The sequence below is a fragment of the Zonotrichia leucophrys genome, unplaced genomic scaffold, assembly GCF_028769735.1.
Source record: "Zonotrichia leucophrys gambelii isolate GWCS_2022_RI unplaced genomic scaffold, RI_Zleu_2.0 Scaffold_261_71848, whole genome shotgun sequence".
In the NCBI taxonomy this organism is placed as follows: Eukaryota; Metazoa; Chordata; class Aves; order Passeriformes; family Passerellidae; genus Zonotrichia; species Zonotrichia leucophrys.
Window position 1 is genome coordinate 34,173 of NW_026992466.1, and position 22,141 is coordinate 56,313.

At 63.4% G+C, this 22,141-nt stretch overlaps 2 protein-coding genes and 2 long non-coding RNA genes across 7 annotated transcripts in view; 2 read left to right on the forward strand and 2 right to left on the reverse strand.

The window, feature by feature from the left end:
• The window catches only part of SYMPK (symplekin scaffold protein), a 38,270-nt gene extending 30,967 nt beyond the window's left edge, over nt 1–7,303 (forward strand). Inside the window, exons 18-22 of the mRNA XM_064700921.1 lie at nt 2,396–2,583; nt 4,179–4,355; nt 5,805–5,882; nt 6,571–6,774; nt 7,157–7,303. Coding sequence (XP_064556991.1) covers nt 2,396–2,583; nt 4,179–4,355; nt 5,805–5,882; nt 6,571–6,774; nt 7,157–7,303 — 794 coding nt within the window. The remainder of the gene's footprint in view (nt 1–2,395; nt 2,584–4,178; nt 4,356–5,804; nt 5,883–6,570; nt 6,775–7,156) is intronic.
• Nucleotides 7,304–8,065: 762 nt separating this feature from the next.
• Nucleotides 8,066–16,332, forward strand: DMWD (DM1 locus, WD repeat containing). Of its 2 annotated transcripts, XR_010438475.1 has the most exons (6): nt 8,066–8,424; nt 9,704–9,889; nt 12,593–13,774; nt 15,422–15,499; nt 15,636–15,667; nt 16,178–16,332. XR_010438475.1 is itself a non-coding variant. In XM_064700922.1 (4 exons), the coding sequence occupies exons 1-4, from the start codon at nt 8,098–8,100 to the stop codon at nt 15,467–15,469; spliced, it is 1,743 nt and encodes a 580-aa protein (XP_064556992.1). In that variant the 5' UTR covers nt 8,066–8,097; the 3' UTR covers nt 15,470–15,666. The 2 variants fall into 2 exon arrangements, 1 of the variants encoding a protein (XP_064556992.1); XM_064700922.1 differs by lacking the exon at nt 16,178–16,332 and having other exon boundaries at nt 15,422–15,666.
• LOC135441371 (uncharacterized) lies at nt 15,738–16,475 on the reverse strand. Of its 3 annotated transcripts, none has more exons than XR_010438478.1 (3): nt 16,398–16,475; nt 16,063–16,136; nt 15,738–16,021 (listed from the first exon to the last, which is right to left on the reverse strand). It is a non-coding gene; the product is annotated as an uncharacterized LOC135441371 (long non-coding RNA). The 3 variants fall into 3 exon arrangements; XR_010438477.1 differs by having other exon boundaries at nt 16,407–16,469; XR_010438476.1 differs by lacking the exon at nt 16,398–16,475 and adding an exon at nt 16,301–16,352 and having other exon boundaries at nt 16,063–16,145.
• A 2,029-nt stretch (nt 16,476–18,504) lies between these two features.
• Nucleotides 18,505–21,623, reverse strand: LOC135441369 (uncharacterized). Its single transcript, XR_010438474.1, has 3 exons — nt 21,579–21,623; nt 21,386–21,451; nt 18,505–18,743 (listed from the first exon to the last, which is right to left on the reverse strand). It is a non-coding gene; the product is annotated as an uncharacterized LOC135441369 (long non-coding RNA).
• Nucleotides 21,624–22,141: the final 518 nt, after the last annotated feature.

The window sequence follows — 22,141 nt, forward strand, 5'->3', positions numbered from 1 at the left end:
TCCCTGGGGACACGGGGACACCCAGGGGGACAGTGGGACACAGACACAGGGACACAGAGGGAGCCCTGCACAACATCGACTCCTCCAAGTGCGACATGAAATCCATCATCAAAGGTGGGGACATGGGGACATGGGGACATCCCTGGGGACATGGGGACACCCATGGGGACATGGGGACACCCAGAGGGACATGGGGACACCCAAAGGGACACAGAGGGAGCCCTGCACAACATCGACTCCTCCAAGTGCGACATGAAATCCATCATCAAAGGTGGGGACAGGGGACATGGGGACACCCATGGGGACTTGGGGACACCCACGGGGACTTGGGGACATCCCTGGGGACACGGGGACACACAGGGGGACAGTGGGACACAGGGACACAGAGGGACCCCTGCACAACATCGACTCCTCCAAGTGCGACATGAAATCCATCATCAAAGGTGGGCATGGGGACATCCCTGGGGACACCCAGGGGGACATGGGGACACCCAGGGGGTGACAGGGACACCCAAAGGGACACAAAGGGAGCCCTGCACAACATTGACTCCTCCAAGTGCAACATGAAATCCATCATCAAAGGTGGGGACAGGGACATGGGGACAGCCAGGGGAACACGGGGACATTCAGAGAGACAGAGGGACACAGGGACACAGGACCCCTGCACAACATCGACTCCTCCAAGTGCGACATGAAATCCATCATCAAAGGTGGGCACAGGGACATGGGGACACCCAGGGGACATGGGGACACCCAGGGGACATGGGGACATCCCTGGGGACATGGGGACACCCACGGGGACTTGGGGACACCCAGGGGGTGACAGGGACATGGGGACACACAGTGGGACAGAGGGACACAGAGGGAGCCCTGCACAACATCGACTCCTCCAAGTGCGACATGAAATCCATCATCAAAGGTGGGGACAGGGACATGGGGACATCCAGGGGACATGGGGACACCCAGGGGGACATGGGGACACCCAGGGGGTGACAGGGACATGGGGACTCCCAAAGGGACACAGGGACACAGAGGGAGCCCTGCACAACATCGACTCCTCCAAGTGCGACATGAAATCCATCATCAAAGATGGGGACATGGGGACATCCCTGGGGACATGGGGACACCCATGGGGACTTGGGAACACCCAGGGGTTGACAGGGACACCCAAAGGGACACAGAGGGAGCCCTGCACAACATCGACTCCTCCAAGTGCGACATGAAATCCATCATCAAAGGTGGGGACAGGGACATGGGGACATCCCTGAGGACACAGGGACACCCATGGGGACACAGGGACACCCATGGGGACATGGGGACACCCACGGGGACACACAGGGGGACAGTGGGACACAGGGACACAGAAGGATCCCTGCACAACATCGACTCCTCCAAGTGTGACATGAAATCCATCATCAAAGGTGGGCACAGGGACATGGGGACACCCATGGGGACATCCCTGGGGTGACAGGGACATGGGGGAGACACAGGACACAGGTCGGGGGGGACATGGGACCTCTGTCCATGCCCTCCAGTTCCTTCCCAGTCCCCCCCAGTCCCTCCCAGTCCCTCCCAGTTCCCTCCCAGTTTGTCCCAGTCCCTCCCATTGCTCTCCCAGTCCCTCCCAGTTCATCCCAGTCCCTCCCAGTCCATCCCAGTCCCTCCCATTCCCTCCCACTCCATCCCAGTCCCTCCAATTCCTCTCCCAGTCCCTCCCAGTCCCTCCCAGTGCCCCCCATCATCTTCCCCCGTGTCCCCATAGCCACCAACCTGTGCCTTGCGGGGCACAACGTTTGCCCTCCCAATGCCCTTTTAATGCCCCCCAGTCCCTCCCACTCCCCGCCATTGCCCTCCCAGTTCCTCCCAGTTGCCCCCAGTCCCTCCCAGTCCCTCCCATTGCTCTCCTGTTCCCTCCCAGTGTCCCCCCAGTGTCCCCCAGTGCCCTTTTAACGCCCCCCAGCCCCTCCAGTGCCCCCCCAGTCCCTCCCAGTGTCCCCCCAGTCCCTCCCAGTGCCCTTTTAATGCCCCCCAGTCCCTCCCATTGCTCTCCCATTCCCTCCCAGTCCCTCCCACTCTGCTCCCAGTCCCTCCCAGTCCATCCCAGTTCCCTCCCAGTCCATCCCAGTTCCCTCCCAGTCCATCCCAGTCCCTCCCAGTTCCATCCCAGTCCATCCCAGTCCCTCCCAGTTCCCTCCCAGTCCCTCCCAGTCCATCCCAGTTCCCTCCCAGTCCCTCCCATTGCCCTCCCAGTCCCTCCCAGTCCCTCCCAGTGCCCTTTTAACGCCCCCCAGTCCCTCCCACTCCCTCCCAGTCCCTCCCAGTCCCCCCCATTGCTCTCCCAGTCCCTCCCAGTCCCTCCCAGTGCCCCCCATCATCTTCCCCCGTGTCCCCACAGCCACCAACCTGTGCTTTGCGGAGCGCAACGTTTACACCTCGGAGGTGCTGGCGGTGGTGATGCAGCAGCTGATGGAGCAGAGCCCGCTGCCCATGCTGCTGATGCGCACGGTGATCCAGGCCCTGACCATGTACCCCCGCCTGGGGGGCTTCGTCATGAACATCCTGTCCCGGCTCATCATGAAACAGGTCTGGGGACCCCAAAATCCCCCAAAAAATCCATTGAAATTACCTCAAAATTCCTGCAAAAATTATCCCAAAAATCCCTTTGAAATTACCCCAAAATTCACCCCAAAACTGGTCCCGAAATCCCCGATGTGTGCGGTGATCCAGGCCCTGTCCGTGTACCCCCGTCATGAACATCCTGTCCTGGCTCATCATGAAACAGGTCTGGGGACCCCAAAATCCACTGAAATTACCCCAAAAATCCTGCAAAAATTACCCCAAAATCCCCTGAAATTACCCCAAAATTCACCCCAAACCTGGCCACGAAATCCCCGATGCTCAAGGTGATCCAGGCGTGGGCAGCTTTGTCATGAACATCCTGTCCAGGCTCATCATGAAACAGGTCTGGGGACCCAAAATCCAAAAAAAAATCTGCTGAAATTACCCCAAAATTCCTGCAAAAATTTCACTGAAATTACCCCAAAATTCACCCCAAAATCCCTGATGTGCACGGTGATCCAGGCCCTGTCCTTGTACCCCCATCATGAACATCCTGTCCAGGCTCATCATGAAACAGGTCTGGGGACCCCAAAATCCCCCCAAAAATCCACTGAAATTACCCCAAAATTCCTGAAAAAATCCTGACACACTCCCAGGTGTGTCAGTACCCCAAGGAGCGTGAAGGGTCCATCAAGTGCTGACCTCAGGTGAGCCCCAGGTGACCCTCAGGTGTCTCAGGTATGTCCCAGGTGTGTCCCAGGTGTCTCAGGTGACCTCCAAGTGTTTCAGGTATGTCCCAGGTGTCTCAGGTGTGTCCCAGGTGACCCCCAGGTGACTCAGGTGAGCCCCAGATGTGTCCCAGGTGTTTCAGGTGACCTGCAGGTGTTTCAGGGGTGTCCCAGGTGTCCCTGCTCACTCTCAGGTGACACTGCTGACCCCAGGTGTGACCCCAGGTGTGTCTGCAGGTGTGGAAGTATCCCAAGGTGTGGGAGGGGTCCATCAAATGCTGCCAGCGCACCGAGCCCCAGGGGTGTCCCAGGTGACCCCCAGGTGACACTGCTCACTCCCAGGTGTCCCAGGTGTCTCAGGTGCGACCCCAGGTGTCCCAGGTGTGTCCCACGTGACACTTCTCAATCTCAGGTGACACTGCTGACCCCAGGTGTGTCCCAGGTGTCCCTGCTCACTCCCAGTTGTGTCTCCCCAGGTGTGGAAGTACCCCAAGGTGTGGGAGGGCTTCATCAAGTGCTGCCAGCGCACCGAGCCCCAGGGGTGTCCCAGGTGACCCCCAGGTGACACTGCTCACTCCCAGGTGTGTCCCAGGTGTCTCAGGTGTGTCCCACGTGACACTTCTCAATCTCAGGTGACCCTCACTCTCAGGTGACCCCCAGGTGTCCCAGGTGTGTCCCAGGTGACACTGCTCACTCTCAGGTATCCCTGCTCACTCCCAGGTGTGTCTCCCCAGGTGTGGAAGTACCCCAAGGTGTGGGAGGGCTTCATCAAGTGCTGCCAGCGCACCAAGCCCCAGGGGTGTCCCAGGTGACCCCCGGGTGACACTGCTCACTCCCAGGTGTCCCAGGTGTTCCAGGTGTCCCTGCTCACTCCCAGGTGTGTCTGTGCAGGTGTGGAAGTACCCCAAGGTGTGGGAAGGGTTCATCAAGTGCTGCCAGCGCACCAAGCCGCAGTCCTTCCAGGTGGTTCTGCAGCTGCCCCCGCCCCAGCTCGCCGCCGTCTTCGAGAAATGCCCGGAGCTGCGGGAGCCCCTGCTGAGCCACGTGCGCGCCCTCACCCCGCACCAGGTGACATTGCCTGGGACAGGTGACATCCCTGGGGACAGGGGACATGCCATTGGGATGGGGGTGACAGTGCCCGGATCCCCTGCTGAGCCACGTGCGCGCCCTCACCCCCCACCAGGTGAGGGACAGGTGACATCCCTGGGGACAGGGGACATCCATGGGGACAGGTGACATCCCTGGGGACAGGGGACATGCCATTGGGATGGGGGTGACAGTGCCAGGAGCCCCTGCTGAGCCATGTGCGCGCCCTCACCCCCCACCAGGTGACATTACCTGGGACAGGTGACGTTACCTGGGCATGGGGACATCCCTGGGGACAGGGGACATGCCATTGGGATGGGGGTGACAGTGCCCGGAGCCCCTGCTGAGCCACGTGCGCGCCCTCACCCCCCACCAGGTGACATTACCTGGGACAGGTGACATTACCTGGGCATGGGGACATCCCTGGGGACAGGGGACATGCCATTGGGATGGGGGTGACAGTGCCCAGAGCCCCTGCTGAGCCACGTGCGCGCCCTCACCCCCCACCAGGTGACATTGGTGACACCACCTGGGGACAGGTGACATTACCTGGGGACAGGGGACATGCCATGGACATGGGGGTGACAATGCCCAGAGCCCCTGCTGAGCCACGTGCGTGCCCTCACCCCCCACCAGGTGACATTACCTGGGACAGGTGACGTTACCTGGGCATGGGGACATCCCTGGGGACAGGGGACATGCCATTGGGATGGGGGTGACAGTGCCCGGAGCCCCTGCTGAGCCACGTGCGCGCCCTCACCCCCCACCAGGTGACATTACCTGGGACAGGTGACATTACCTGGGCATGGGGACATCCCTGGGGACAGCCCATGGGGACAGGTGACATCCCATGGCATGGGGGTGACAGTGCCCAGAGCCCCTGCTGAGCCACGTGCGCGCCCTCACCCCGCACCAGGTGACATTGGTGACATCACCTGGGGACAGGTGACATCCCTGGGGACAGGGGACATGCCATTGGGATGGGGGTGACAGTGCCCGGAGCCCCTGCTGAGCCACGTGCGCGCCCTCACCCCGCACCAGGTGACATTGGTGACACCACCTGGGGACAGGTGACATCCCCCAGGGGACAGGGGATATGCCCAGGGGACAGGTGACAACCTTTGGGAACAGGTGACAACCTCGGGGACAGGTGACAGTCCCGGGGATAGGGAATATACCCAGGGGAGAGGTGACAACCTTTGGAGACAGGTGACACTCTTGGGGACAGGTGCCACCCCCAGGGATGTCACACCCTGGGGACAGGTGACACTCTCGGGGACAGGTGGCACTCTTGGGGACAGGTGCCACTCTTGGGGACAGGTGCCACCCCCAGGGATGTCACACCCCTGGGGACAGGTGACACTCTTGGGGACAGGTGCCACCCCCAGGGATGTCACACCTGTCCCCCTGTGTGTCCCCTCCCGGTGACAGCAAGCGCACATCCCCCTGTCCACCATGGCCATCCTGGAGGCCACCACGCGCCACGAGCCCGAGGGGACACCTGGAGAGGTGGGGACACCTGGAGGGGACATGGGGACACCTGGGGGGACAGGGGGACACCTGGAGGGGTGGGGACACCTGGAGGGGTGGGGACACCTGGGGGGGACATGGGGACACCTGGAGAGGTGGGGACACCTGGAGAGGTGGGGACACCTGGAGGGGACATGGGGACACCTGGAGGGTGGGACAGGGCAATGGGGACACCTGGGAGGTGGACACCTGGAGGGTGGGGACACTGGGGGAACATGGGGACACCTGGGGGACAGGGGACACTGGGGGACATGGGGACACCTGGAGAGGTGGTGGGGACACCTGAGGGGACATGGGGACACCTGGGTGAGCACTGGGGACATGGGGACACCTGGAAGGTGGGGACAGGGGAGGGGACATGGGGACACCTGGGGGGACATGGGGACACCTGGAGGGTTGGGGACACCTGGAGGGGACATGGGGACACCTGCACAGGTGGGCACAGAGGGATGGGAGGGGACATGGGACACCTGGACAGTGGGGACAGGGGACAAGGGACATGGAAGGGCACACAGGTGCCAGGACACCGCCCAGGTGGGCACAGGGATGGAGGACATGGGGACACCTGGACAGGTGGGGACAGGGGACACCTGCCCAGGTGGGCACAGAGGTGTCCCCAGGAGCCCCCAGGTGTCCCCAGGTGCCACCACGCCCTGCCCACCCCCAGGAGAAGCCCCCCAAGCGCCCCCCGGGCTCCGAGGAAGACCCCAAGGCCAAGGGGGGGGGTCCCGGCTCCCCTCCCCCCCCCGAGGGAGCCCCCCCGGAGCTGCTGGAGCCCCCCCCGATCTTCATCAGCGCCGCCGAGGATGAGGAGAGCTCGGGGGGGGGAGGGGACGCGTCCCCCCCGGACCCCGCCCTGGACACGCCCAAGGTGGGGGAGGGGGAGGGGCTCCAAACCCCATTTTGGGGAGGGGGAGGGGAATTTGGGGAGGGGGGCAGGGGCAATTCTAACCCCACCATTTTGGGGAGAGGGAGGGGCATTTCTGGCCCCCATTTTGGGGAGGGGGAGGGGCATTTCCGACCTTAATTTGGGGAGGGGGAGGGGCATTTTGGGACCCCCATTTTGGGGAGGGGAGGGCATTTCCGACCTATTTGGGAGGGGGGGGGCATTTGGACCCCATTTTTGGGAGGGACTTCCACCTAGGGCATTTGGCCCATGCATTCCAGCCTCCATTCGGGGCGGGCATTTCGCCTTAATGGGAGGCTCATCCTACCCCTCTCCCACCTCTCCCCCCCTCCCCCATTTTTCCCAGGACCCCCCCGCGGGCACGGAGCCCCCCCAGCTCCTCCCCCCTCCCGGCGAGGCCCCGCCCCCCAGCCCCCCCTCGTCGGAGCCGCCCCCCCCCGGCACCCAGAGCCCCCCTCTGGGCGGGGTCCCCGAGGGCCCCTCCGAGGGCTGAGGGGGGGGCGGGGCCACCCCCGAGACCCCTCCCCGAAATGTGGGGGAGGGGCTCAATAAAGGTGTGGGCGGAGCTTTGGGGTCCTGAGTGGTTTTTGGGGGTCCTGGATGGTTTTGGGGGGGTCTGGGTGGTTTTGGGGCAAGAGGCTCGTTTGAGGGGGCTGGGTGGTTTTGGGGGATCCTGGGTGGTTTTGGGGGATTTTGAGGGGTCCTGGGTGGTTTTGGGGGGTCCTGGGTGGTTTTGGGGGCATGGCCTCATGGTGGGTGGGGCATGGTGGGGTTTTGCCCCAAAGGGGGTGGGGTTTTGGGATGCAGATTAGGGGTGGGGCTACTGTGGGCGTGGCTTGGTCTGTGCCTGATTTTGAGGCAGGGTTTTTCATTGGGGGCGTGGTTTCACTTTTGGGGCGTGGTTTCTAAATTTGGGGGCGTGGCTTCCATCACTCACAGGTGTGGTTTCATTTTGGGGTGCGATCTCATTTTCGGGGCGCGGTCTCTGTGTTGGGGCGTGGCCTCCGTGTTTTGGGGCGTGGCTTCCCCACTCACGGCTGTGCTCTCAGCTAGGGGCGTGGCTTTGATATTTTAGGGCGTGGCCACCACTTTGGGGCGTGCCCTTCCCTTATATGGACCCTCCCTCCCCTCTAAATGGGCGTGTCCCTTTCTGTCTCACGCCTTGATTGGTCAGTCCCACCTCCATGGGCGTGGCCGCCCCCTCCAGTAGGCGTGGCCTCGCTGACTCAGCGCCGCCATGGCGGCCATGGCCGCTCCCGCCCGCTCCTGAGGCGGCTTCCGGCGGCCATGGCGGCGGCGGCGGCGGCGGCGGGCCCGGGCCCGGCCGAGCCTCCCGCGGCCGCTCCGGAGCTCAAGAGCCGCTTCCGTACCCGCGAGGGCTCCTACCGCCTGCTGGGCCCCGCCGCCGCCGCCGCCTCCTCCGCCTCAGCCCCGGCAGGGCCTGCCCCGCCGGGCCCCGGCGCGCTGCCGCCGGTTCGGCTCTCGGTGGTGAGGCTGGCCCGGAGCCGGAGCCCGCCCGGGGGAGCCGCAGAGCGGAGCCGAGTGTGCTGTAACCTCGGCAGGGAGCTGCATTTCTACGGAGGGACGGGCAGCGGGGGACGCGGCAGCCGGAGGGTAACGGGGGAGAAGCGGGGGAATAACGGGGAGAGAAACGGGGCAATAATGGGGGAGAACCGGGGGGAGAAAACGAGGGAGAACGGGGGGAGAAGCGGGAGAGAACTGGGGGAATAACGGGAGAGAAGCGGAGGAGGAACGTAGGAATAACGGGAGAGAACTGGGGGAATAACGGGAGGGAACGGGAGAGAACCGGGGAGAGAACCGGGGGAATAACGGGGGAGAACGGGGAGGAGAACCGGGGGAAATACGGAGGGATTGAGGGGCAAAGGTGACCCCAGGTTGGTGACAGTGACCCCAGGACAGTGACAGTGACCCCAGGGTTGGTGGCAGTGCCACCCTGCCGGTGCCAGTGCCAATGACCGGGACAGTGCCAGTGCCACCCCATGGGTGCCAGTGCCACCCTCGGGTGCTAGTGACAGTGCCAATGACCAGGACAGTGATAGTGCCACCCCACCATACCAGTGTCACCATGCTAGTGCCACTGCACAGGTGACAGTGCCACCCCCCGGGTGCCAATGACCAGGACAGTGACAGTGCCACCCCTCTGGTGCCAATGACCAGGACAATGACAGTGCCACCCCTCTGGTGCCAGTGCCAATGAGCAGGACAGTGCCAGTGCCACCCCTCTGGTGCCAGTGCCACCCCTCTGGTACCAGTGACAGTGCCACCCTGCCGGTGCCAATGACCAGGACAGTGCCAGTGCCACCCCTCCAGTGCTGGTGCCACCCTGCTGGTACCAGTGCCAATGACCAGGACAGTGACAGTGCCACCCCTCTGGTGCCAGTGCCACCCTGCCAGTGCCAGTGCCACCCCCCGGGTGCCAATGACCAGGACAGTGCCAGTGCCACCCCTCTGGTGCCAGTGCCACCCTGCTGGTGCCAGTGCCAATGACTGGGACAGTGACAGTGCCACCCCAATTGTGCCAGTGCCACCGCACAGGTGCCAGTGCCACCCTGCCGGTGCCAATGATCAGGACAGTGCCAGTGCCACCCCTCCAGTGCTGGTGCCACCCTGCTGGTACCAGTGCCAATGACCAGGACAGTGACAGTGCCACCCCCTGGGTGCCAATGACCAGGACAGTGACAGTGCCACCCCTCCGGTGCCAGTGCCACCCTGCTGGTACCAGTGCCAATGACCAGGACAGTGCCAGTGCCACCCCTCTGGTGCCAATGACCAGGACAGTGACAGTGCCACCCTGCCAGTGCCAGTGCCACCCCTCCGGTGCCGGTGCCACCCTGCCGGTGCCAACGCCGCGTGTCCCCGTGTCCCCCGCCAGGCGCTGGACCTGCAGCGTCCCATCGACAAGCGCGTGTACAAGGGCACGCAGCCCACGTGCCACGACTTCAACCAGTTCACGGCGGGCACCGAGACCCTGGCGCTGCTCGTGGGCTTCTCGGCCGGGCAGGTGCAGTACCTGGACCTGGCCAAGAAGGACAGCGCCGGGCGGCTCTTCAACGAGGAGGTCAGGGCACACCGGGGACACCGGGGACATTGGGGACACCGCGGGGACACCAGGAAACCTGGGGAGCTCTGTGGGACCAGCAGGGCCACCATAGGGCCACCAGGAACCCCATGGGACCACCAGGAACCCCCTTGTTTCCCCCACAGAACCCCCAGAACCTCCCCAGGGCCACCAGGAACCCTTTGGGATCACCAGGAACCCCTTGAGATTCCACATAGGACCACCAGGAACCCTTTGGGACCACCAGGAACCCCTTGAGATCCCCCATGGGACCACCAGGAACCCTTTGGGACCACCAGGAACCCCTTGAGATCCTCCATGGGACCACCAGGAACCCCTTGAGAGCCCTGTGGGACCAGCAGGGCCACCATGGGACCACCAGGAACCCCTTGAGATCCTCCATGGGACCACCAGGAACCCCCTTGTTTCCCCCACAGAACCCCCAGAACCTCCCCAGGGCCTACCAGGAACCCCATGGGACTACCAGAACCTTCTCAGGGCCACCAGGAACCCTTTGGGATCCTCCATGGATCCAGCAGGGCCACCATAGGGCCACCAGGAACCCATTAGGAACCCCATGGGACCACCAGGAACCCCTTGGGAGCCCTGTGGGACCAGCAGGGCCACCATAGGGCCACCAGGAACCCCTTGAGATCCCCCATGGCACCACCAGAACCGCCCCAGGGCCATCAGGAACCCCTTGAGATCCTCCATGGGACCACCAGAACTCCTATGGGACCACCAGGAACCCCTTGAGATCCTCCATGGGACCACCAGGAACCCTTTGGGACCACCAGGAACCCCTTGAAATCCCCCATGGGACACCAGGAACCCCCTGGCTTCCTCCATACAACCACCAGGGCCACCAGGAACCCCTTGAGATCCCCCATGGGACCACCAGAACCTCCCCAGGACCACCAGGAACCCCATTGGGATCACCAGGAACACCTTGAGATCCCCCATGGGACACCAGGAACCCCTTTAGATCCTCCATGGGACCACCAGGAACCCCTTGAGATCCCCCATGGGACCACCAGGAACCCCTTGAGATCCTCCAAGGAACCCCCAGAACCTCCCCAGACCCACCACAACCCCTTCAAGACCCCCCATGGGACCACCAGGACCTCCCCAGGGCCACCAGGAACCCCTTGAGATCCTCCATGGGACCACCAGGAACCCCATGGGACCACCAGGAACCCCTTGAGATCCCCCATGGGACCACCAGGAACCCCTTGAGATCCTCCATGGGACCACCAGAACCCCTATGGGACCACCAGGAACCCCTTGAGATCCCCCATGGGACCACCAGGAACCCCTTGAGTCACCCAAGGAACCACCAGAACCCCCAGACCCACCACAACCCCTTCAAGACCCCCCATGGGACCACCAGAACCTCCCAGGGCCACCAGGAACCCCTTGAGATCCTCCATGGGACCACCAGGAACCCCTTGGGACCACCAGGAACCCCTTTAGATCCCCATGGGACACCAGGACCTCGTCAGGGCCACCAGGAACCCCTTGAGATCCCCTGTAGACCACCAGGAACCCCTGGCTCTCCATAGAACCACCAGGGCCACCAGGAACCCTCGAGATCCCTGTAGGACCACCAGGAACCCCTTTACATCCCCCATGGGACCACCAGGAATCCCTTCAGATCCCCATGGGACCACAGGAACCCCTTGAGATCACCCATGGGACCACCAGAACCTCCCAGGACCACCAGGAACCCCATGGGACTACCAGGACCTTCTCAGGGCCACCAGGAACCCTTTGGGATCCTCCATGGATCCAGCAGGGCCACCAGGAACCCTTGAGATCACCCATGGGACCATCAGGAACCCTTGGGAGCCCTGTGGGACCAGCAGGGCCACCATAGGACCACCAGGAACCCCTTGAGACCCTCCATGGGACCACAGGAACCCATGGGACCACCAGGAACCCCTTGAGATCCTCCATGGGACCACCAGAACCCCTATGGGACCACCAGGACCCCTTGAGATCACCCATGGGACCACCAGGAACCCTTTGGGACCACCAGGAACCCCTTGAGATCCTCCATGGGACCACCAGGAACCCCCTGGCTTCCTCCATAGAACCACGAGGGCCACCAGGAACCCTTTGAGATCCCCTGTAGGACCACCAGGAACCCCTTGAGATCCCCCATGGGACCACCAGGAACCCTTTGGGACCACCAGGAACCCCTTGAGATCCTCCATGGGACCACCAGAACCTCCCCAGGACCACCAGGAACCCTTTGGGATCACCAGGAACCCCTTGAGATCCTCCAAGGAACCACCAGGAACCCCTTGAGATCCCCTATGGGACCACCAGGAACCCTTGAGATCACCCATGGACCACCAGAAACCCTTTGGGCCCACCAGAAACCCTTTGGGACCACCAGGAACCCCTTGAGATCCTCCAAGGAACCCCCAGAACCTCCCAGACCCACCAGAACCCCTTCAAGACCCTCCATGGAACCCCAGAACCTCCCCAGACCCACCAGAACCCCTTCAAGACCCCTCGTGGGACCACCAGGAACCCCTTGAGATCACCCATGGGACCACCAGAACCCCTATGGGACCACCAGGAACCCCTTGAGATCCTCCAAGGAACCCCCAGGACCTCCCCAGACCCACCACAACCCCTTCACGACCATTCCCACCACCCCTTATTTTTTTATTTTTTATTTTTGAACCCCTCCAGCGCCTGATCGACAAGTCCAAGGTGACGCTGGTCAAGTGGCTGCCGGACACGGAGCGCCTGTTCCTGGCGTCGCACGCCAGCGGCCACCTGTACCTGTACGACTCGGAGCAGCCGTGCGGCGCCAGCAGCCCGCAGTACTCGCTGCTGACGCAAGGAGAAGGCTTCCGGGTCTTCTCGTGCAAGAGCAAGACGCCGCGGAACCCGCTGCTGAAATGGGCCGTGGGCTCGGGGCCGCTCAACGAGTTCGCCTTCTCGCCGGACGGGCGCTCGCTGGCGTGCGTGAGCCAGGACGGCGTGCTCAGGGTGTTCCACTTCTCGTCCATGCTGCTGCAGGGCATGATGCGCAGCTACTTCGGCGGGCTGCTGTGCGTCTGCTGGAGCCCCGACGGCCGCTACGTGGTCACCGGCGGCGAGGATGACCTGGTCACCGTGTGGTCGTTCGCCGAGGGCCGGGTGGTGGCCCGAGGGCACGGCCACAAGTCGTGGGTCAACGCGGTGGCGTTCGATCCCTTCACGCCGCCCGACGGGCAGGGCGACAGGCACGGGGAGAGCCCCGAGGACCCGCCGAGCGTCACCTACCGCTTCGGTTCGGCCGGCCAGGACACGCAGTTCTGCCTGTGGGACCTCACCGAGGACGTGCTGGAGCCGCGGCCGCCGCTTCCCCGCTCCCGCCCCGCCGTTACCGGGGAGGAGCCGCCGCCGCCGGCGGCAGCACCGGGACCGCCCCCGCCTTCCGTGCCGGGGCTGCCGCGCTCCCTGTCCCGCTCCAACAGCCTCCCGCAGCCCGGCGGGGGTCCCCAAACGTCGCCCCGCGTCCCCCCGGTGCTGAGCGTGGGGCGTTTCGCCACGCTGACCCTGCGCGACCCCCGAGGGGCGGCCGAGAAGGAGCACAAACGTTACCACAGCCTGGGCAACATCAGCCGGGGAGGAGGAGGAGGGGGCGGCAGTGCCGAGAAGCCCCCTCCCCAAAGCGGGCCGGGGTCGCGGGGAGGCTCCCTGGACTCGGCCAAGGTGCTGGGCACGGCGCTGTGCCCGCGGCTGCACGAGGTGCCGCTGCTGGAGCCGCTGGTGTGCAAGAAAATCGCCCAGGAGAGGCTGACGGTGCTGCTCTTCCTGGAGGATTGCATCGTGACGGCGTGCCAGGAGGGGCTCATCTGCACCTGGGCACGGCCGGGGGTCTCTGTGAGTGCGGGGAGGGGGCTCCGGGGGGTTTTGGGGGGTTTAGGGAAGGTTTAGAATGGATTTGAGGTGGTTTTTGGGGGGATTTGGGGTGCCAGGAGCTCCAGGTGTGCATGGTGACAGCTGCCAGGAGGGGCTCATCTGCACCTGGGCGCGGCCGGGGGTCTCTGTGAGTGCGGGGAGGGGGCTCCGGGGGGATTTGGGGGGGTTTTGGGGGGTTTAGAATGGATTTGGGGGAGTTTTGGGGTGTCTCTGAGGGGATTTCGGGTGTTTGAGGGGCGATTTGGGGGTGCCAGGGTCTCCAGGTGTGCATGGTGAAGCTGCCAGGAGGGGCTCATCTGCACCTGGGCACGGCCGGGGGTCTCTGTGAGTGCGGGGAGGGGGCTCAGATGGGATTTGGGGGAGTTTTGGGGGGTCTCAGATGGGATTTGAGGTGGTTTTTGGGGGGATTTGGGGTGCCAGGAGCTCCAGGTTGGTATCATGACAGCTGCCAGGAGGGGCTCATCTGCACCTGGGCATGACCGGGGGTCTCTGTGAGTGCGGGGAGGGGGCTCCGGGGGGATTTGGGGGGATTTGAGGGGTCTCAGATGGGATTTGGGGGGATTTATGGGGGATTTGGGGGGAATTTGGGGTGCCGGGAGCTCCAGGTTGGTATCGTGACAGTCTGTCGTGACAGGCTCGTCTGTCCTGGGCATCCTCGTGAGTCTGGGGGCATCTGGGAGGGGATTTGGGGTAACTTTGGGGGGATTTGTGGTGGTGTTGGGGGAATTTGGGTGTCCTGGGTGGGAATTTGGGGGATTTTGAGGGGATTTGGGGTGGTTTTGGGGGGATTTGGGGTGTCCAGGAGTGGATTTGGGGTGATTTAGGGCAGATTTGGGGTCCCAGCTGTAGCTGGACCATATCGTGACAGGGTCCCCGTGAGTCTGGGGGCGTCCGAGGGGGGAATTCGGGGTGATTTAAGGGGGATTTGGGGTGGTTTTGGGGGGATTTGGGGTGTCCAGGAATGGATTTGGGGTGTCCAGGAGTGGATTTGGGGTGATTTAGGGCAGATTTGGGGTCCCAGCAGTAGCTGGACCATATCGTGACAGGGTCCCCGTGAGTCTGGGGGCGTCCGAGGGGGGAATCTGGGGTGATTTAAGGGGGATTTGGGGTGGTTTTGGGGGGATTTGGAGTATCCAGGAATGGATTTGGGGTATCCAGGAGTGGATTTGGGGTGATTTAGGGCAGATTTGGGGTCCCAGCAGTAGCTGGACCATATCGTGACAGGGTCCCCGTGAGTCTGGGGGCGTCCGAGGGGGAATCTGGGGTGATTTAAGGGGGATTTGGGGTGGTTTTGGGGGGATTTTGGGGTCTCAGATGGGATTTGGGGTGTCCTGGGTGGGATTTGGGGTGTCCTGGGTGGGATTTGGGGTGGTTTTGGGGGGGATTTTGGGGTCTCAGATGGGATTTGGGGTGTCCTGGGTGGGATTTGGGGTGGTTTTGGGGTGATTTTGAGGTGTCCGGGTTGAGATTTTGGGGGACAAATCGCGGATTTTGGGGACAAATCTCTGATTTTGGGGAGGGGCGGAGCCTTGGGGAGGGGGTGGGAATCCCCCGGGGTGTCCCCGCGGTGACGTCACAGGGCGTGGCGTGTGTCCCCTCCCCCTGCAGGGCCTGTCCTCGCAGAACGGCGGCTCCCCGAGTGGCACCGTGGTGTAGCTGTGTCACCTGTGTCACCTCCTGGGTCACCTCCTGTGTCACCTGTGTCACCTCCCGGGTCACCTGTGCCAGCTGTGCCACCCTCCAGGACACACCGGTGTCACCTGTGTCAGCTGTGTCACCCGCCAGGACATCCCGGTGTCACCTGTGTCACCTCCCGGGTCACCTGTGCCACCCGCCAGGACATGCCGGTGTCACCTGTGTCACCCGCAGGTGTCCCCCCAAGGACTCCCATACCACCTGTGTCACCCGCCAGGACACGCCAGTGTCACCTGCGTCACCTGTGTCACCTTCCAGGACACGCCGGTGTCACCTGTGTCACCCGCAGGTGTCACCCCAAGGACTCCCATGCCACCTGTGTCACCCACCAGGACACACCGGTGTCACCTGTGTCACCTTCCAGGACACCTGTGTCACCTGTGCCACCCACCAGGACATCCCGGTGTCACCTGTGTCAGCTGTGTCACCCGCCAGGACACACCGGTGTCACCTGTGTCACCTCCTGGGTCACCTGTGTCACCTGTGCCACCCACCAGGACACACCGGTGTCACCTGTGTCAGCTGTGCCACCCACCAGGACACACCGGTGTCACCTGTGTCACCCGCAGGTGTCACCCCAAGGACTCCCATGCCACCTGTGTCACCTTCCAGGACACGCCGGTGTCACCTGTGTCACCTGTGTCACCCACCAAGACACACCGGTGTCACCTGTGTCACCTCCCGGGTCACCTGTGCCACCTGCCAGGACACGCCGGTGTCACCTGTGTCACCTCCTGGGTCACCTGTGCCACCTGTGCCACCCTCCAGGACATCCCGGTGTCACCTTGTCACCCGCCAGGACACACCGGTGTCACCTGTGTCACCCACAGGTGTCACCCCAAGGACTCCCATACCACCTGTGTCACCCGCCAGGACACGCCAGTGTCACCTGTGTCACCCATGGGTGTCACCCCAAGGTCCCCCGTGTCACCCGCAGTGCCACCCCCGTACTACTGAACCCCCCCCCCGGCGCTGTCCCCGCGGTGTCACCGCTGTCCCCAGGGGTGGCACCGCTGTCCCTTTGTCCCCAAGGGTGGCACTGTCCCCTCCCCCCCCCCCGTGCCTTTGTCACTTTATTGTCCCCGCGGGGCCACCGCGTCCCCTCCCCACCCTTATTTATACTAAAGAGACTTTTTGGCACCCGGGTGGCACCGAGGGGACATTGGGGGGACATCGCCGGGTGGCACTTGGGGACAAGAACGGGGATGTGCCGGTGGCACAGGGGGACAGTTTGGGGACACACTGGGTGGCACCTGGGGACAAGAACGGGGACAGGCTGGGTGGCACTTGGGGACACACTGGGTGGCACGGGGTGGAGTGGTGACACTGGGTGGCACTTGGGGACAAGAACAAAGACACGCTGGGTGGCACTTGGGGACACGGATGAATTGGGGACACGCTGGGTGGCACTTGGGGACAGTTTGGGAATGTGCCAGGTGGCACGGGGATGGAGTGGTGACACTGGGTGGCACTTGGGGACAGTGTGGGGACACGCTGGGTGGCACTTAGGGTGGAGTGGTGACACTGGGTGGCACTTGGGGACAGTTTGGGAATGTGCCAGGTGGCACAGGGGGATAGTTTGGGGACACTGGGTGGCACTTAGGGTGGAGTGGTGACACTGGGTGGCACTTGGGGACAAGAACGGGGACACACTGGGTGGCACTTGGGGACATGGGGACAGGGAGGTGGCACAGAGGGGACATTTTGGAGAAAAATTGCGGTGGCACAAGGGGACAATTTGGGGACAGTTTGGGGACACAGGAGTGGCACAGAGGGGACAATTTGGGGACACGTGGGTGGCACAGAGGGGACCTGGGGACATTTTGGGGACTCGGGGACAATTTGGGGACACGTGGGTGGCACAGAGGGGACAGTCTGGGGACACAGAGGGGACCTGGGGACATTTTGGGGACTCGGGGACAATTTGGGGACACGGGGGTGGCACTTGGGGACATTTGGGGACAATTTGGGGACACGGTGTTGGCAGGAAGGGACTCAGGGACAATTTGGGGACACGGGGGTGGCACTTGGGGACAATTTGGGGACACAGCAGTGGCACAAACACAACTTTATTCTCATCCCCCCCCCCCCCGGGGGGCGTCACAAACCGGGGGGGGGGCAATTTGGGGAGGGGGCGCCCCCCGGGGGAGGGGGCGGGGCATAAATAAGGGGAGGGGTCCGCAGTGCAAAGTCCCTACAAATAAATTACTAATGGGGGGGGCGGGGGGAGACCCCCACCCTTTATTTGGGGGGGGGTCAATTTGGGGAGACCCCCACCCTTTATTTTGGGGGGGGACCCCATCAATTTTTGGGGGGGGGTCGCGTCTCGCTGCCCCTCGGGAAGGGTCATGGGGGCAGCGGGGAGACCCCTCCCCAAATTATTGGGGTGGGGGGGGCGTGGAGGGTTTTTTTTTTTGGGGAGGGGGTCTTGGATTTGGGGACCCCCCCTCCAGTGTCCGGTGCGATTTTGGGGAGGGGTCTTGGATTTGGGGACCTCCCCTCAGTGTCCAGTGCGATTTTGGGGGAGGGTCCGGTGGGATTTTGGGGGCTTCGGGCAGGATCTTGGGGAGGGGTCTCGGGGAGATTCTGGTGCGATTTTTGGGGGCGTTCCCGTGATTTTGGGAGGGGTCCGGTGTATTTTGGGGAGTGGTCTCAGATTTGGGGACCCCTCCCCCTCCGTGTCCGGTGCGATTTTTTGGGGAGGGGTCTTGGGTTTGGGCCCCCCCCCCACTCTCAGTGCTCGGTGGGATTTTTTGGGGGGGCTCCAGTGGGATTTTGGGGAGGGGTCTCGGATTTGGAAACCTCCCCTCAGTGTCCGGTGCGATTTTGGGGGGGGGGTCCGGTGGGATTTTGGGGGGCTTCTGGCAGGATCTTGGGGAGGGGTCCGGTGGGATTTGGGGAGGGGTCTTGGATTTGGGGACCCCCCCCTCAGTGTCCGGTGCGATTTTTTTGGGGAGGGGGGAATCTGTGATTTTGGGAGGGGTCTCAGATTTTGAGGGGGGGTCCCGTGATTTTGGGGAGGGGTCTCTGTACAGGGTCGCCCCCCCGTGGTAAAGGGGGGCTCAAGTGCAACAAACGGGAGTCGGGGACACCTTGGGGACACCTCGGTGACACCTCGGGGACACTTTGGGGACACTTTGGGGAATTAGGGGGGGGTCCCGGGGGGCGCGGGCGGGGGGCGCAGGCCGGCGGCGCAGAGCAGCAAACAGTCCTTGGTGGCACCGGGGTGTGGCACCTGGGGACAGCGACACGGGGCCATTGTCACCATCGCTGCCACTGCATTGTCACACCATTGTCACCATCATTGTCACCATCGTTGTCACCACCCCACCCCCCCCCCACGCCGTGCCACCCTCCCAGGTCCCCTCCGGGTGGTGGCACCTCCGCGTTGGGGACATGGGGACACGGGGGTGACATTGTCCCCCAAGGGTGGAATGGCACTGTCCCCAAGGGTGGGATGGCGCTGTCCCCAAGGGTGGGATGGCACTGTCCCCCAGGGGGTGGCACTGTCCCCAAGGGGTGGCACTGTCCCCAAGGGGTGGCATTGTCCCCCAAGAGATGGCGCTGTCCCCAAGGGATGGCACTGTCCCCCAAGGGGTGGCACTGTCCCCAAGGGATGGCGCTGTCCCCAAGGGTGGCACTGTCCCCCAAGGGGTGGCACTGTCCCCAAGGGTGGAACCGTCCCCAAGGGGTGGCACTGTCCCCAAGGGCTGGCACTGTCCCCAAGGGTGGGATGGCACTGTCTCCCAGGGGTGGCACTGTCCCCAGGGATGGCACTGTCCCCCGAGGGATGGCACTGTCCCCAAGGGTGGCACTGTCCCCAAGGGGTGGCACTGTCCCCAAGGGATGGCACTGTCCCCCAGGGGTGGCACTGTCCCCCAAGGGGTGGCACTGTCCCCAAGGGGTGGCGCTGTCCCCGAGGGATGGCGCTGTCCCCAAGAGATGGCACTGTCCCCCAAGGGGTGGCACTGTCCCTAGAGTGGCATTAGTGGCAGTGCCAGCGCTGGTGGCAGTGCCCAGGGTGGCCCGGCCATGATTGTCACCTGCCCGGGGTTGGTGGCCCTGGGGACATGGCCAGGGTGGCTCTGGGGACAAGGCAAGGCTGGCGGTGGCAGTGACAAGGGTGGCCTTGGGGACACGGCCGGGGTGGCGGTGACAGGGGTGGCAGGGACAGAGGGTGACACAGTGACAGGGGTGGCCTTGGGGACACGGCCGGGGTGGCAGGGACAGGGGTGGCAATGGCAGGTCATAGCCATTGTCACCCCAAGCGATGGTGACAATGGGTTGGTGACAGGAGTGGCAGTGACAGGGGTGGCCTTGGGGACACGGCCAAGGTGGCAGTGACAGGAATGGCGGTGACAGGAGTGACAGTGGCAGAGGGTGACAATGGCGGGGGGTGGCAGTGGCAGGGGTGGCCTTGGGGACACGGCCGGGGTGGCAGTGGCAGGGGGTGGCAGTGACACAGATGGCAGTGACATGGGTGAGGGTGACAGTGGCAGGGTGTGGCAGTGACACAGATGGCAGGGGGTGACAAGAGTGGCAGTGGCAGTGGGTGACAGTGGCAGTGGCAGGGCATGGCCAGGGAGGTGGCACAGGTGACAAGGGTGGCAGTGGTGGGGTGACAGTGGCAGGGGGGAGGCAGTGACACGAATAGTGGTGGCAGGAGGTGACAGTGGCAGGGTGGCAGTGGCAGTGGCAGGGGTGGACAAGGGACAGCAGGGGTGGCAGGAGGTGACAGGTGGTGGCAGTGGCAGGGGGTGGCAGTGACAGGGATGGCACGAGCAGGACATGGCCAGGGTGGTGACGGGGGTGACAATGGGTGACAGTGCCAGGGGGTGGCACAGGTGACAAAGGTGACATGGTGACAGTGACAGCCCCACACATACCCGGGCCCAGAGCAGCAGGTGCCGGGACAGGGGGTGACAGTGGGTGACAATGGGTGACAATGGGTGACAATGGCAGTGCCAGGGGATGGCAGTGACAATGCCAGGGGGTGACAATGGGTGACAATGGCAGTGCCAGGGGATGGCAGGGGGTGGCAGGGATGGCAGGGGGTGGCACAGGTGACAGTGACACGGTGACAGTGACAGTGACACGGTGACAGTGACACAGCCCCACACATACCCGGGCCCAGAGCAGCAGGTGCCGGGACAGGGGGTGGCAGTGGGTGACAGTGGGTGACAATGGCAGTGCCAGGGGATGGCAGGGGGTGGCACAGGTGACAATGGGTGACACGGTGACAGTGACAGTGACAGTGACACAGCCCCACACATACCCGGGCCCAGAGCAGCAGGTGCCGGGACAGGGGGTGGCAGTGGGTGACAATGAGTGACAATGGCAGTGGCAGGGATGGCAGTGGGTGACAATGGGTGACAGTGGCAATGCCAGGGGGTGACAATGGGTGACACGGTGACAGTGACACAGCCCCACACATACCCGGGCCCAGAGCAGCAGGTGCCGGGACAGGGGGTGGCGGTGGGTGACAATGGGTGACAATGGCAGTGGCAGGGATGGCAGGGGGTGGCACAGGTGACAATGGGTGACACGGTGACAGTGACAGTGACACGGTGACAGTGACACAGCCCCACACATACCCGGGCCCAGAGCAGCAGGTGCCGGGACAGGGGGTGGCAATGGGTGACAATGGGTGACAATGGCAGTGCCAGGGGATGGCAGGGGGTGGCACAGGTGACAGTGGGTGACACGGTGACAGTGACAGTGACACAGCCCCACACATACCCGGGCCCAGAGCAGCAGGTGCCGGGACAGGGGGTGACAGTGGGTGACAATGGGTGACAATGGCAGTGGCAGGGATGGCAGGGGGTGGCACAGGTGACAATGGGTGACACGGTGACAGTGACACAGCCCCACACATACCCGGGCCCAGAGCAGCAGGTGCCGGGACAGGGGCAGCCCCAGGGGGGAGCGGAAAAGCCGGGGGGGCTGCGGAGAGAGCACAGAGCGTCAGCCCCCCCAAATCACCCAAAATCACCCCAAAAATCATCCCAAAAACCCCAAAAATAAAAAAACCAAAAAAACCCCAAAATCCCCCCAAAAAACGCCCCCTTACCTCCGCGGGGGGTGCCGCGATGGCGGGGGGCTGCCCCGCATCTCCTGAAAGGGAAATTTGGGGAGGGGGCTTGGTCAGGGTTGGACCCCACCCCAAAAAATATTGGGGACCCTTTTTTTTGGGGGGGGTCTCGGATTTGGGGGGGTCTGGTGGGATTTTGGGGGGGGTCTCAGATTTTGGGGTGTTTCTCCAATCCCCCCAGCCCCAAATTTGGGGAGGGGGCGATGTCCTGCCCCCCCCACACCAAAAGAAAAAACCCAAAATATTTTGGGGAGGGGGTTTGGGGGGAACTGAGGAATTTGGGGGGGTCTCTGGTGAATTTTGGGGGGGGGTCTGGAAGATGTTGGGGACCCCCAGGGGGGGTTGGGGACATTCCTGGGGGTGTCCCCAAAGATTTTGGGGTGAGGGGTCATTGAGATTTTGGGTACAATCCCGGGGGTCTCCCCAGTAATTTTGGGGAGGGTCTTTGGGGACATTCCCGGGGGTGTCCCCAAAATTTTTTTGGGAGGATCTTTGGGATTTTCGGGACATTCTCAGGGGTGTCCCCAAGGATTTTGGGGCGG